Source organism: Artibeus jamaicensis, unplaced genomic scaffold, assembly GCF_021234435.1.
Source record: "Artibeus jamaicensis isolate MK-2021 breed Jamaican fruit bat unplaced genomic scaffold, CSHL_Jam_final contig_908, whole genome shotgun sequence".
Lineage (NCBI taxonomy): Eukaryota > Metazoa > Chordata > Mammalia > Chiroptera > Phyllostomidae > Artibeus > Artibeus jamaicensis.
In genome coordinates this window covers 5,865,477-5,882,378 of record NW_026522009.1, presented here as the reverse complement: position 1 = coordinate 5,882,378, position 16,902 = coordinate 5,865,477, and the positions used below count along the sequence as shown (strand labels likewise).

The 16,902-nt window shown below is 35.3% G+C and overlaps 1 protein-coding gene across 3 annotated transcripts in view; it reads left to right on the top strand.

Annotated features, from left to right (window-relative positions):
- The window catches only part of EPHA5 (EPH receptor A5), a 327,487-nt gene that overhangs the window by 17,335 nt on the left and 293,250 nt on the right, over positions 1-16,902 (top strand). For all 3 annotated transcript variants that reach the window (XM_053655038.1, XM_053655037.1, XM_053655036.1), the window contains exon 2: positions 10,784-10,848. In XM_053655038.1, the coding sequence (XP_053511013.1) occupies positions 10,784-10,848 (65 nt within the window). The remainder of the gene's footprint in view (positions 1-10,783; positions 10,849-16,902) is intronic.

Genomic DNA, 16,902 nt, shown 5'->3' with positions numbered 1-16,902 from the left:
TGTTGTATATTTTGACCAGTTTTTGATGACAAATCCTTATCCAAAGATTTCTTGTAGTATACTTTTTTTTCTAGTTTAGATAACAAAGAATCATTATGTTGGGTTTATATCAGAATGAAGTTTACATCAGTACTAAACTGCAACCCTGACATGAGAATAATGATTCTGGTTGCCAGTCAAAATTGGTTCGTTTCTCATTTTACAAAAAGAGCGATTGGGCCACCCAGTTGTTCGCTCATTTTTGGAAATGCCTTCACCTTAAAACACAGACTACAAATTTGTACACTTCTGTTGGAGTGCACGTTCAGATCTAATCAGCATTTATCCTACCCTGCAGGCTGGAAAGGTAATAATTATATAGATTGGTTTGCAGTTTGGTGTATTTCAATTAAGCATTAGGGGTAATGAGAACTGGGGTAAAGATTCTTTCAAAACACAGAATCAGCTTTTCATACATTTGTCATTCTATTTTTATGTTACCTCTTAACATCTAAAGACAAAGTACCTTTGGGCAAATGTATACTTAGTTTGCCCAGGTTAACATCCTTAGAGCATAACACATACAAAATTAAAAGTTAAAAAAAGAGGATTCATCTTTGTTTCTTACTTTTTTGATTTCCTGAAACTTGTAACTTGCAGAAATATTATTGGAAATTTGCTACTGAGCTGAGATTGCCCCAGGAAAACCAAAGTCTGCTTTGTTTTTTAGATTAATATAACTGGAAGTTTTTACTATTATAACATTAATGTAGATGCTGGCTTGTGTAATATACTATTCCCCATTCATTGACTTAATAAAACATTGATATATAGGCGTTGTGAGTTCTAAAGGAGTGAACCTTTGGATTCGGCAAATCTAACATTGGGGCAAGTGTGATACAGAAAGCAAGACAAGAGCTCTGGAGTTGGAGAGTCTCACGTTTAGATTCCAGTTTTGCTCTTATTAGCTCTGGGACCTTGGACCACTGCCCTAGTTAGCTTTTCTCAATTTCAATTTCCTCCTCTGTGAAATGGAGAATACCATATACCAAAAAATCATTCTTAGGGTTAAGTCATATACTGTGTATTAAGTACAGAATATCAGTCTCAAATACTGATGTTAGAAAAGTTAGAATTGAGGTCTTCAAAGTCAAATCCCTTCCCCAACCTCACATAGTACCAAACCCAAACCATAGGACTAATGAGAATTCTCTGTGCAGTGAACCATTCTCAGAGTGAACTGTGAATAAGCACATTTATTTCAAGGGTGAGGATTTACCCTGTTTTATAAGGAATAGTTTCATATACTATCTATTTGCATTATAGTGTAGAAGTGAGGAATGTATTCTGCTATGTTACAATTTTCAAGTCTGTTACTTCATCTAATTTTGACTTTTTCTTTAGAATGAAATCACTGTGTAAGATTTGACAAGTTTGGTTACCACACCTAACAAGGTAGCCACTGGAAACCATATGGTTTTGCTCTTTTTATGCCATGTGTGTGTGAGTGTAGCAGACTGCTCATTAGTCATAATTTAGCTGTCAGTGAATTTCAGTGTTACCTTCGCCTAAATACTTTGTATGGCCTAACCAGTGAATACTAATGGAGAATAACTTTTTCCCATCTCCCCAAATATACAATTTTATAGTATATTAAAAATTCAAAATCTTTGGTATTTATTCTGATTGATATTTGCTTCCCTCACAGTCATGTGCTTCATAATAGGAATATTCTACTATTTGATTTCCAAAAAGCAGTGGCTAAAACTTCATTTATGATAGTGAAAAATATTTTGAAACAAAATGAAAAAGAAACAAAGGAACACGATATACAAATATGGAAGTATTTTTAACCAAACAAAGGTAACAGTAGTTCTTCACAGTCAACAGTTAAACGTAATCTATTCAGATTCAGTTGGGAATGTTGTTGGAATGTTGTATATGTGATTTTGAGAATATCAAGACATGATGGAAAGAAAACAGACTGAATAAGAGAGACTGGAGATTGCCTTCAAATTCTGTCCCCTAGCAGTTGCACCAGCGAGGCTGCATTCCTCTGCACATAACAATAGCAGATCCCCTCCCCACGGCATTAAGAAATGAAGTTGACTTTTTCCCTGACATAACAGAAAATCTTGAGAGGCGAGTTTCAAACTTAGATGGATTAGCAACCCTGTTATATAGTTTGGATCCAGATACTCCCCACCCCTTCACTATGCTAACCTTAATCTGCAGGCTTGACTTTACTGCTGACTCTCCGTATTTGCTCTAGGTGACTGCACCAGCTCCAAGAAACACACCCTGCACCCAGCACTTCCAAGGCAAGCAGGGTTTTCTTTTCTAAATGTTTTCCCCTCAGAAATCCCCTTCTCTTGAAAATCACCTTCACAGTTCATTGGCCAGAACTGAACCTATAGTAAGACCACATAATTGGAAATGATATATGTTCAGGATTGCTAAACTGGGGAGAGAGAAGGAGGAAAATGTCTGAATAACACTGGAGAAGAAAATACAGACCAATGCTGGAGATATTTTTATTAAAAACAGTAAGACACAATGACAAGGTTTGGACAGAGGGAGATGTGACCATATTGTTGTAGCTTAGAAAGATCTTTCTGGATGCAGTGTTTTCAATACATTGCCAGGGATTTTGTTTTTCTGCTGATAAACCAAGTTAGAAGATTTTTCAAGGGAAGATGATGGCCAGGATTTTGGCTGACCTGCTTATGCTGTGGAATGAAACAGAGCAGACAGTTCAGAGAGTTAAATATAGAATAGTTACAATTGGTGGGATCTAGTCACTGATTCAATATGGCAATAAAGGTGAAGGGAGACAAAGGTACTCACAGAGTTTTGGATAGAAAAACGAGTTCTATGGCATGGCAGTCACTGAAATAGAAAACATGATTTTTTTCCTTGTACAGAGAATATATTTTGTTCATTTTGGAACAGCCTGATCTATACATTGATAGAAATTACAAGAGAAAGCAATGGGCAAGATATATGTATTTAAAGGGTAATTACCACTTGCCTTCTAACTGAGGACTTGGACGTTCATGAACTCTTCTCCAGGAAGTTTGTTTTCCATAGGGATAGGTGCTAATATTGCCTTTAAAACCAACCAACGGACTAACCAACAAATAAAAAATAAATATACTAGCTATTCTTCATCCAGAATAGTCTGATTCAATATGGATGGTCTGGAACCAAGACATTTGTTCTTTCAAAATGCTTCTTTTTTTATTTCCCATGTTAAGTTCTAGTTGAGACTATTGGTGTAGAGGGAGAAGTGAAGACAGGTGACAAAAACAGAGTATTGATCAAAGCCAAGATTTGAAGATTTGGTACAAGACGAATAGTTTATAATGGAAACAAGTAGCCAGAGGGGTAGAAGAAAACCACAGAAATTATGTTGTCACTGAACACAGATGGTAAGAGAAAGTGTTTTTCCATGGGGTTACGACCAAATCCTGCCAAAAGGTAAGGCAAATTAGAATTCAGAGCTGCATGATTAGCATACATTTTCAGAATCAGACTCTTAGGTGTGTGATTTTTCTAGAGCAGTATTTAATATCCATGATTCACGTACAAGTAGAGCAGATTGGTTTATGATTAGGGTTTAATTCATTTGGATGTCTAGGGAGAGAGGTGGCTGTAATCACAGTACCTTATGTCCAGGCTCTAAGTGAGTGACTTAGTCTGGGGAAGGAGGGCTCATGTGTGGTCACTGGGCCCTCAGGTATTGCTTCATGCTTTCTTCCTTTCTTGATTTTTCTGCTGGGCTTTTGAACAGAATTGCAAACTGTCACTGTTCTGTGGAGTCCACAGGTTTGATGAGATGGTTAGATAAAAGAACATATATAAGTTGCTCATAAGAGCAACTGACACATAGACACAGTCCATATTCTTTTTTTTTAAATATCATGCACATGGGTTGTTAGGAATTGCACAGAAGTGGATGCTCTTCCATTCATTGTCTTTGGAAGTATTGTTAGTTGTAGGTTCTTGCCTTTAAGTAAAGGGATACAAGAAATCTACATAACACCACTAAACCTATAACATAAGTTTTACCAAAATTTCAAATTTAGTTTTCCAATGGGAAACACATGTACTCTTTCCCTGCACTCATTTTGTCAACTGTTCTTTGTTTCTTGCAGCAGTTGTCAAATTATAAAATTTAACCCACAAGTAAGAAATCACATCTGTGCTCAATTGGACCATGAAGAGAGTCTGGACAGCTGGATATCAGGGGTTTATTTCAACAGATTAGTAAAATGTGTGTTGTAATTGAATCCAGTAACTCTTTTGATATTGTTAAGTAGAAATTAGTATTTTCTATTTAACAAGCACCCTGCAAAATTTTACTGTATGCAATGGGACTTCAATTCAATGCCTTTAGAGAAAGAAAATGTCATTCTTCTAATCCAAATTATTCCCTCTTCATATTGTGGCAGAAGTTTAACTACCATTATAATTGTGTTTATTTGTTACTGTGAATATTATGTAATGAACAGAAATTATAAGAGTAAGAATATGCCTTCTGGCTCTCTACTTTATCTTCATGTCACCAGGGATCGCACCTTCTCTCCAGCAGTCACCCACTGATGTCAGAGGGATGGACTGTCCTGGAGCAGTCTTTAAAGTCTCAAAACACAGTTTTTCTAATGTGTCAGTTTCCTGGAGAACTCAATATTTTTTCTGGTTTTTGTTACTAATACTAGTAATATGTTAAGGAGGATGCATGGAGTCAAAATGATACACAGAAAGTTACTAATATTTGAAATTAGAATCATTGAAGACCATATTTGAATTATTAACTCAAATTAATCTCTAAATTTAGGACGTGTGAAGACTTAGGAGTCTCCATGTACATGTTCAATTGTACTCATTCCATCTTTTTCTTGCCCTGTTGATTACCAACAACAACAAAGATGTGTTAATAGCTCTCTGGCTTTTCTAAAAGTAAATTCTTTAAAAGCTTTTCTCTATTTGTTTAAGAAAGTCTTACATGTTAGTGTGTAGTAATAAAAATAAACCATACTTAAGATTAGTTTGAATTAGTTCTATTATAATGTGTTATTTGGTTGGAAAGAAGTTAACTAATTTTTACTTATTAAAAAGTTTCTGTATATATGAATCATTCTTTCCTACATACATTTAAGAAGTTCATGACAGACTATATAGTCATTGAACTGCAGAGTTATTCTCCTGGAGAATCTGTCTTTTTAATTACTTATTAGAATACCAACCAATACATCTATCTTCACTGCAGTGAGTTGGGAAAATGACCTTAAAGACAGTCTCTCAGTTTAATGGTGTGGCTTTATTTAAAAATATGAGTAATGAAATAAAATATTTTATATAAAATTTCCTGTAACTAATTAATATCTTCCAAAGTAATAGTGGTATCAAACATTTCCTTTAATTATATGCATTAGTGGCTTTTCCTGGACAAGTTTTAATTAAGTTGTACAATGAAGATCAATACTCATTGTGTATTCATTGTAATTTACAACAAGCATATATACTGTTCAGAACAATTTAATTACTGTAATTGTTGCACAGAAGATCCTTAGTGACCATTACTGTGATAGAAGTTCAAATCCATTACTGACTTTTAAAATAAATTTGGTACTGGCCATCTGTATGTCCTCTTTGGAAAAGTGTCTCTTCAGGTCCTTTACCCATTTTTTAAAGATTTTATTTATTTATTTCTAGAAAGAGGGGAAGGGTGGGGGAGAGAGAGAGGAAGAGAAACATGAATGTGTGAGAGATACATCCATCAGTTGCCTTTCGCATGCTCTTGTGGAACCTAGCCTGCGACCCAGGTATGTGCCCTGACTGGGAATCTAACCAGGAATCTAACCTTTGTGTTCACAGGCTCGCACTCAGTTCATTGAGCCACAGTAGCCAGATCAGAATTGGATTTTTTGTTTTTTTGTTGTTGAGTTTTTGAGGTTCTTTATAAAGTTTGAATATTAACCTCTTATCAGATGTATCATTGGAAAATATATTCTCCCATTCAGTGAGTTGTCTTTCATTACGTTGATGGTTTCCTTGGCTGTGAAAAACAGTTTGATGTAGCCAATAAACATATGAAAAGATGCTCAATGTCACTAGTCATCAGAGAAATGCAAATTAAAATCACAATGAGATATTACCTCACACCTGTCAGAATGACTGTCACAATAAATCAACAAACAAGAACTGATGGTGAGAATGTGGAGAAAAAGGGAAGTCTCATGCACTATTGGTAGGAATGCAGACTGATCCAGCCACTGTGGGAAGCAGTATGGAGTTTTCTCAAACAATTAAAAATGGAACTTCCTTATGACCCAGCAATAACACTTCTGGCAATATACTCAAAGAGACCCAAAACACTAATTTGAAAGACTATGTGCACCTCTGTGTTCACTACAGCCCTATTTGCAAGAGTCAAGTTTAGGAAACAGACCTAGTGCCAATCTGTAGATGAGTGGATGAAAGAAGTCATGGTACATTTATACAACAGAATACTACTCAACTACAAAAAAGAAGGAAATTGTACCTTTTTGGAAAGGTACAATTGTGATAGCAAGGATGGACCTGGAGAGTAGCATGCTAAGTGAAATATGCCAGTCAGGGAAAGACAAGTACCATATGATTTCACTTGGATGTAGAATCTAATGAACAAAGTAAACTAACAGGCAAGACAGAAAAGGACTCAGAGAGAACTGAGCCTGTTCAGTGGAGAGGAGGTTTGGGGGTTGAATGAAAAAGCAAAGCAATTAAGCTAAGAACAAAGTACTCAGACACAGACAACAGTGTGATGATTACTAGAGGGAAAACTAGGAGTGGGGGTAGAATAGGGTAAATGGGAGATTAAGGATGATAGAAAGAAACTTGACTTGGGGTGATAAACACAGTACAATATACAGATAATGAATTATAGGATTGTATACCTGAAACCTCTATAATTTTAACCAATAAATTAAATAAGATATAAAAGTAAACAAATGCATTTGTTAATAATACTGGGAAATCAACTTCTGAAAATTCACATTCAGATGGACCCCAGACCTCTGGTTTATGTAACCAGCTTAATTAGTGGGAGGAATGGAGAGGATAATATCAGAGACCTAGTGCTTTTTCATGACATGCTGCCATGCATGCTGAGAAATTATTAGAACATAAAATAGCTACATTGATTGTGTGAGAAAATTTCAGGAGTTGTGTTATAAGAATACTCTATTTTTTTCTAAATGAGACTTCAGTGTTTACTACTTTTATTTCCTTAAATTGGAGTAATATTTTGATTCATAAGGAATTCCTTCAAATATGTTAAGTTCTATTAGTGAAGATCACAATACCGATGTGCCTTACAAAAATTTGTGAAGGCAGAGATTTTCTAGTGGAACCATACATGTTCCTGCCAGGGTGTCTCAGCTTTGGCACTAAGGACCTTTGAGCCAGATCATTTTTCCTGGGAGTGGGCAAAGTTTTGCTGTATATTGAGGGGAACTTAGCTGCCTACCCGGCTTCTTCCCATGAAATGCCATTATTCAGGTTTTTTAAAAAAGGTTATTAAAGTATAGTTGACACACAACATGATTAGTTTTAGGTGTATGACACAATGTTTTCAAATATACCTTAAAAAGTGAGCACCACCCACCCTCTGGTTTTTAAAATCAAAGATGTTTCCAGACATTACCAAATGTCCATTTTAAGAACCACTGGTATGCACTCATGTGCACACTCTCCAGATCTGCCCACTGACCAAATGATTCATTTATAAGAAATATAGATATTCAGCTGCTGTGAGCACAGGCCAGGTCCATAGGCGTGAGTCAAACATAGTGTTCTTTTCAAGAAACAATACAATTCTCTATATTCGGTGTTTAGGAGATAAGGATTGGGTGCTAACTGAATATTCAGCAATGATACCTTACCTCAATATAGGAAAGGGAGGATCAGAGATGGCTTCTTGGAGAATGTAGTTTCTGGAATATGTTTTGTAGGACAAAAGAAGAGTTACCAGTTCAGAAAAGGTGAATAACATTTGCGACAGTTAAAAGAGCATATGCAAAACTTGGAGGTATGAGAAAGCTCTCTCTCTTTATTCCTATGTATATCAATATGGAGATGGATATGGAGATCTATACATAAATCATATGGTAAGATATCAATATATAATAGATATATGTGCGATTTTAGTTATTTTCCCTGAGGGATCAAATTCCAATTTGCTCTACATTGTTTGAACAAAATTATAATATAGTAATCTGCAAGTCATTGCCTACAACATCTAATTTTTTCAATTTTCAGTTGAGTAATGGTATAAATACCTTCTTTGCATTGTGAATTTCATGAAATCATCTATTTAGAATAGGAAAGCAATTTTAGACAAGCATGGGAAGTGACACACATATATTTCCTATAAACCTTCTGATATATGTATCTGAAAAAACCTTTCGACAAAATCATCACATCAGAGATAATACATGTTCCTGTGACGACTATTTTCATGCATTTACTAATGTATTCCAAAAACTGAAAATGTTTATTAAGTTGTATTAATAACCAAGCTAGTGGTTTGAGTTCATTCATTTACTTTCACACATGCACACACACATATATGTTAGGCCAAGAAAATGGTCAGAATAATAATTTAGATTAAAGTTAATTTCAGTGAGGATAATGAAACTTGAGAAAGAGATCTAGAATTCAGTTGGTGAAAATGAATATTTCAGGATTCACGTATTATTTAAAGGTCGTGACAGGCTGTTTAGCATTTCCTAGGCTTCCTACTCACATCAGTTGGCCACCGCAAGACTAAGTTCAGTTTGTCTGCCATCATGATAGCAGGTCTTTAGTTTGCTGATCTGTTCTGTTTTACCTAGTCTACACGGATAGGCTGCTGCTCAGTACCAAAGGTGAAATAAGTGAATCATAAAGATGAATAAACATAATGATTTAGGTTCTGCACTCCCCTGGCATTTAGTCATGTCTAGACACATACCTAAGTGTCCCAGAAAAGCCAAAATGAGGACAAGGACATTTAAGTTTAATGTGGCCTTATTCCCCTGGAAACCAGAAAAGTCAACAATAGAATAAAAAGAAAAGACAATCTCATATTTCCAAGTGAAATATTAGATTCAGTGGAGTGACTGACAGACTTGCAAGGTCAGTGGGTAGGGAAACATTTTTTTTCCATTTTAAACAACAGTTTTTCAGTGGATCCATTTTCCTTTAAAATAATTTCACAAAGTATTTATTGTATTATTCCCTAAAGCCAAGGGGATGTGTGCAGGACAAGGATGAAGATGGCACAGCCGTTCCATAAGTATGTGCTTTTATAGTTAAAGAGCTCAGAATTTGAGGGATATACACCAGTGTACTGAACACACAGGTGTGTTATGTACATATGAGTGTGTATGTATTGAGTATATTTCTGTTCTACAACAATTAAATTTTTTTGATCTATCTTTATATTACTAATACAAACTATTACCTTAATGTGTAGGTTAGTTTGGTCTTATATTAAAGAAAATGATGGGAAATACGGGTTAAACACACATAATTTCTACAGCGTGTAGAAGATCTTTGTTTGAATTATGATCTTGATTTTCTAGGTTATAGTAATTCTGTTTTACATTCTCTTACAGAAATATTATAACAAGTTTCTCAGCTTAACTGTTAACCATTTAGCAGCCAGGCTTAACTTGCACATAGAATCACTTTTTCTTTTAATGCTGGCATTTCATGATACTGGCTCTTGAATTTAGTTTAGGAAACTTCATAGCTCTGGCTGGAGATAACCTAGTTTTCTCCCTTTTGGGTCCATACGCCATGCTCACTTAGTGCTTTAGCTGCAGAGTGGGCCAAGTAGATCTATTTGGGTTATGCAAAATAGGTTGGGAAGATAATGGTCTGTGGTCCAGCTCTAAAGCATTTTGACAACACAGTACTCTTTCAGGTAGTTTAACTTGGGCGGGCAGGACAGTAGGCAAACTTCTTCAAATAAAACGTGGTGAGTGTGTGGGATGTGAGTGCACGTGTGTGTACATACTTGCGTGGCTTCCTTTTGCAATGATAATATTTGGACTTCCACTCTGGGAGTTCCAGATGCTATAAGATATGGAGCTATAACTGATGCCTATCTTTCAAAAATGTAGCTGATAGTTCTGCAAGAAGCACATTCAAGATTATATATAAGTAGAATATATTTTGGAAATGCAATGGGCACATAACTGTAACAACAACCTTGAGAACTGCTACAATATCCTTTACTTGGTTAAGGGTGTATAGATTTATTTCTTAATTAAACTTGCAATTTGGATTACAGATTTCAGTTAATATCACAAAAATGTTACAAGCTTGGGGATAGTTTATCGCTGTTTAATGTAAATTATTTGTTAATTGCTTCATAACAGCTTTCTGGAAGAAAATACAATACATTCAGTCACACTTTTATGGCAGCAGCAAATCCCAAGGCCTAGAGCCTGAAAAAAAGCTGCATGACCTTTCTGTTTTCTGTGGATTTTTCACATTTTCTTTTTCTTGTTTTAATTCTTCTTCTTTATTGTTGTTTGATGAAAAAACACTTAGGGTAATGACTTGTTTATATAATTTTGCTCTAAATGTTAATTCAAAATCACTTGTTATCCTACATCAAAATATTTTCTTTGATTATAACTCTCGTATGCATCACGGTGAATGCTTACTCTAATTTCAGTTATGTAGCAATGTGCACTTTTACTAACACTATGGAGATAGTTATGGATTTTTGTGCATTTGACTTAGTTTTGTGTTCTTTCTCTTTCAGTGAATTTGTTGGATTCACGTACTGTCATGGGGGACCTGGGATGGATTGCTTTTCCAAAAAATGGGGTAAGCCTTTGATAACATTTTCCTCTCAACCTATGATACCTGAGTAGACATTGGGTTAAATGTCACATGTGATTGAAAATGCCCTGGACAGATTTGTTGTGGGCAGCACAGGGGTGTGTGTGTGAGGGGAATGGTGGAGGTTACAAATTAGCTCTGACTGAGAAAAGCAGGAAGGGGTTTCAATGACTGCATAACTGACCCGTGATTTTCCTCTCTGAGTACTCCTCCATAAAGAATTGTGAAGTGACCTTCGATATTCAGGAGCGTTCAGATCAAAGCAACCAACAAACTTATAGAATGGGTTTATCTTAAAAAAACAATAAAAAAACCCTGCTGCCTGTTTGCCCTTATCCTGGTTATATTAATTAGGAAATAATGTTCACATATCAATGATCAGTGTCAGTTCAAATACTGGGGCAAATATATTTTGTATTTCTTTCTTAAATTAAGGAATGGAAATATTGTAAGAAATGTTTAAAAATTCCAATGAGATTAAAAGTTTCTCAGATTATCAAGTCAGTCATTGTTCAAAGTTTTTTTTCTTCAATTTTTGAATTTTTCTTTATTGAAAACTTCCAGAAAAAAATGTTCATTGAGACATTTCTTCAGTCAGCAACTTTTTTATTAGTAAATTACTCTACTGGTGTGCATTAAAAATAAAATATTTCAGGTGAAAATTAAGTAAATTACATTTATAAGTCATATTAATGTATTTTGATACTAATATTATTATTACCTAGATTACATTTAAAAATTATTTAATAAATACTGTTAAATTAAAAACAAGGCATGCAAAAATATTGTGACATAAAATTATTATAGTACACAGGGAATATAAACTTCATTGCATAACTATTAAAATAATTTCAACTCTGCAAGATTTTTTATTTTTGATTAAGTTAATATTTCACTTTTTAAAAAATATTTTATTCATTTATTTTTAGAGAGAGAGGAAGGGAAGGAGAAAGAGAGGGAGAGAAACATAAATGGGTGCTTGTCTCTCCCACACCCACTACCAGGGACCTGGCCTGCAACCCAGGCATGTGCCCTGACCAAGAATCAAACCCAGGACCCTTTGGTTCACAGCCCACACTCAATCCACTGAGCTACACCTGCCAGGGCTAATATTTCACTATTTTATTTAAGATAAGATTACCCAAAATAGTAAACTACTTCGTGACAAAAGCAAAAATATTTTTAAGCCTCCATTTTAAGAAAAAAGTAGTTTGAATATTCAACTTTAAAGGAGAAAGAACTCATGGGCATTGTCAACAGCATGGTGACTGTGGGAGGTGGGGGTGAGAGGAGGAGGAAGACGGTATGGGGGGCAGTGGGTAATGGTAGAAATGCAACTAAAATTAAATGTTAAAAATAAAAATATGCAATGAATGTATAAAATTTTATATGCTAATATTTTTATAATTTTGAATGTTAATTTTAGTTTTTTTAAGTAGCTGAATATGATTACAAATCTGGTAGTAGCAACACAAATAGTCAACTTTTAATTTTTTTCATTTGATGAGCCAGGTGTGTTTATCAGTTTCTTACTAAGAAAGTTATTATTTCAGAAGTAAATTAGTAGTAGTAATTGTTGCAATTGATAATAATTTATACGTTAATATTCTAACCTCAGTGTATTTTCTCTTTTTCAATTTGTTTGGTATTTCCTTGTAGTTGTTAAAATTTATAACTCTATTGAGAGATACAAGAGAAATGAATCGAAAACATTAGAACATAAGATAAGCCAAATGGGAAACTGTCCTCCTGCAAAGTAGCTGGGGCCGACACCTGGTGTATATTCTCCTGGTCTGTCGTTCTTTTCCCTTTACAATGCTCCTCTTCCCTTCTTTCTCACTCCCACCCCCAAATTACTTTCTTTCATCTATCATCATCACTATATAGGTAGACAGCTGTCTAACCTCCATGATTGAGGGCCTATAAATATATTTTGTACTCTCCATTTTTACCACAAACTGAGAATGATTTATCACATGAATATTTGAAGTTGACCTTTCTGAGAATATGGCTGATATACTACATTGAAATTAAAATTTGAAAATCGCAAGAGAATATGTCATGTTCTTTTTTAGTCTAGTTTCGTGTTCTCCAGTTTCTGTTCCAAAGTTACTCAGAGAAATGTTGACAGAGTTTAACGATGGGGGGAAATCTGGTTGCCCTGTCTCTGGCGATGAGAAGTGCTGAGGAAGATTACTCAGTTTTATACATGGCTTCTGTATAAAGCCAACTGATTTCTTTAAACATATAGTCTCTTTGTATCAACAATGGTCTCTTTCCAATCATTCTAACAGTTTTATGCTCTTTTTTTTCTGTGTGATATAATTGTTAGCAATATGTTCAGTTTTTAGTATCCGGTTTCAGTTAGTATTTTGTTCAGATTTATAAATTTTAAAAAAATTCTTGTGATATATGGGGGTGATCTTTCAGTTGATATAGCCATACCTGCTGTTACCATTTAGAAAAGAAGAAATCGATTTAGAGAAACTTAGAGCAAGTGCACTTGTTTAAATCAGTGGAATGTATGCAGAATCCAGGTGTTATACTTTGTTATGTCACTCAAATGCAAAATGAAGGAATTTTAAAACTATATTTTGAATAAAATGAGCATACACTTAATATGCTGTTATCGGACTGTGCCATTATGATTGGATAAGCAACGTAAGTCTAGGTAAAATATATAAAGATCAGCAGAGTGATGTGATGTCAGCAAAAATTGTGAAGTAAGAGCTCCTAAACTTTTTCCCTTCTGACAAGATATTAAAACACTAGAAAACATGTAAGAATCAACTTTTCAGAACTATAAAAATTAATCAAAATCTTGTAACCATCCAGCAACATTTATTTTTAAAAAATGACCGAACCATGTTAGAACAGCAAGTTTTATGGCATTTTTGAGGTGCCCTTTGCCCTTTTCCAGCCTTTCAGCGCTCAGATAACTTTGACAAACCAAAAACCTGCCTCCATGGTGAAAACCAGTAGCCTAGCAGGCACTGGAAGGTGCAGAGGAGGGTAGGAGACTTTTAAAAACTTTATTCCAGAAATTTGTCGTTAGTTAGTCTGATGACTCCCAGGAAGACTGCTCTTGTAAAGAGCTGCCTTGATTTAATCTGACTCAGAGCTCTTCCAGTAGAAAAGCTTTTATTACACCAAGTAAAGAAGTATATGCTATTTTCAGAAATTTCCCTGAACTTCAGTCCTTAAGAATGAATATTTTATTTCCTTTAATGTTTTTACTTTTATTTTTAAAATGTTATTGTATGTTTTCCCTTACCACTTGACTCCTGTACACCCCTGCCCCCCATAATACCCACACTGTTGTCGTTGTCCATGAGCCCTTTTTCTTTTTTCCCTGATCCCTCTATCCCCTCACCTCCCTCCCGCCTTAGCTGTCATCCTACTTTCTATGAGCCTGTCTTTGCTTTGCTGTTGGCTCACTTTGTTCATTAGATTCGACACGTAAGTGAGATCATGAGATGATTACCTTTCTCTGACTGGCTTATTCCACTTAGCATAATGTTCTCCAGGTTCATCCATACTGTCACAAAGAGTAAAATTTTCTTTTTTTTTGTAGTTAAGTAGTATTACATTGTGTGAATATTCCATAGTTGTTTTTTCTACTCATCTACTGATTTTATTTCTTATATCAATAAATATTATCATCCCAATTTGGGCCCCTAAATTGGACAAGTACTTAGGAGAAACCCTCGGGCATTTCTGCAGCCATGCGCATGTTCCACACTCGTCTTAGAAACGCTCATTGTACCCCTGACACTTTTCTGTGCTTGCAAGCTCCTAACTTCTCGTAGCTCTCTCATACTGATCAGCCGACAAGTGTTTCTAAAACTTGGCTCAGTCCCTGGCATATAATAGAACTTCAATAAATATTTATTGAAACTATAACTTATTGTATTTTGTTTTATTTATGGAATGGGTCATACATTATTAGTTATATTTGTGTATAAATATTAAACGAGTCGGACTGAGAGTGAGGCTTGGCCCGGTGTTGGCTCTCAGTGAACACCCTTTCTTTGGCCTTGCATACATTTCTATTCTCTTCATACTGAGAGAGACGCCCACCAGTTTGTTTTAATCTATAGGTGTGTTTGCATGAATTCACTGTCAGCGTGTAAAGGTTGGGAGATTTCATAGAAAATGAATTTCCAGCTCAGCAGCCTTTTATTATCTCAAAAGCCAAAAGCTGAGTAAGGCTGTGCCTTTTTAAAGAGAGGAAGCAATTTCTCCTGTTTGGCTCAATTTCCACTCGATACTCTTCACCCATTTAAGTTGCCAATCTGTAAGGTTGTCATTTTGTGGAGTCAATTTTTATTATTTCACATGCATCCAGACTTTCTGTTGTTTCAGTACAGACTTTATTTTTTAAACACTTCACTTAATATTGCATGGTGAGGTGGTTTCTTTCTGTTTTTGTTTCGTTGTTGCTGTCGTCGTTTTTTACTACTTTACCTGACTGAGGACACTTCCTTTGAATTCGGGCTTCAGTATGTGCGTTTTAGCCACAGTTTATGAGATAGTGTTTCTGTGTGTGCATGTGTCTCTCTTACAGTAGTGAGTTGAACTCTCCTCTTTTTTTATTCTGGACGTCTCTAGAAGTGCTATGTTACAGCAAAGTTTACTTTAATGTATTTTGCTACATTCGTTCCTGCAGCAGATATGGTTTGGGCATGTGGTACATGCTGGTTTCTCTTCTAGGCACTGGGGTTAAAACAGTGAAGAAAACAAACAACATTTCCTGACATCCTGGAACTTGGGACAGTGTTATTTTGAGAATGAACAGTCGTGATGTTGGAGCAAAGTGGTAGATGAAATGCTTTCTAGTCATGTCTGTTTTTCTATACAAGAACGAAAGTGGCATTGGGGTGACAGTGTTTGCTCCAAGTCATTCAAGTAGTCTGTGGCACGACTGGGAAGAACAGGTGCACTGTGCTGTGTTTGGCACAGGTGGTGTCATGTCACTGCTTCTCATTGTCTTGCCATGAAAGCAGTGCTCTTTCAGGTACCTAATTCCAATTAGTACTGACAATGACCCTGCAAAAGAGATACTATTGTTTTTGTAGAGGAGGAGAATGAGGCTCAGTGCAGGTAAATGTTTTGCTGAAGTTCATACAGCTGGCGAGAGACTGAATCCATTTGAAACCCAGGTCTTCCAGGACGCCAATGACTTTAAACAAGAGTTGAAGTCCTCTAAACAGTTAGGTCTCCGGAGACATGACTAGACTCTGGAGGGTGCCCAGATTTCTAGTTTATATAAAAGGCAAATTTGTTGCTAAAGAGAAATTCACCTCAAAAAAAGTTTACAAGGAGCCAGAGTGGGTCATATTTTATTTGTTGCTAAATCATAAGTATTGGACAAAAATGTGTAGCGCATTGGTATTCAAATATATAATTTGCATTTGTTATAATGTGTGCATAGAATATGTAATTATATAATTCAATAAAGAGATTGATAGGTAAATAATTAAAAGGATGAATCAACACCTCAATATATCTGTAATTATTGTGACCTCTGTGACTATCAGCTTTTCTATCTGTTAAATTGGGGTGAGTGGCTATTATGTCATTTATCTTGCATTATCGTTTTAGGATTAAGTAGAGTAATGATTTTGAATGTATTACGTGCTTCTTAAACCACTAAAGAAATAGAAAAAGTGATAGTTAGTGGAAAGGCTTCTTCTGTGTTGCTGTTTTCAAATATAGCCAGATTTTAGTAGTTAAAAGTAACAACCACTCAGCTATGTCTTTGACATTTGGTTGTTACAAAAAGTAAGTAGACTTTGAGAAGTATCATATCTGAACACCCAGATGTGCAACTCAATACTCTAATCTCCCTTAACACAAAATTGGGGGGAAGGTTTGTAAATTATTTTCTTTTTGCCAGAACCAGTCTTTAATTGTAAACAGCAACAAAAAACAAACAAGCAAAAACACAGACTGACTTCTGGCTTAACTGATGTAAAATTGTAGTTACCCTCAGTTCTAAATTTTATATTTATTTGAGTAAATATTTTTTCATTTCAG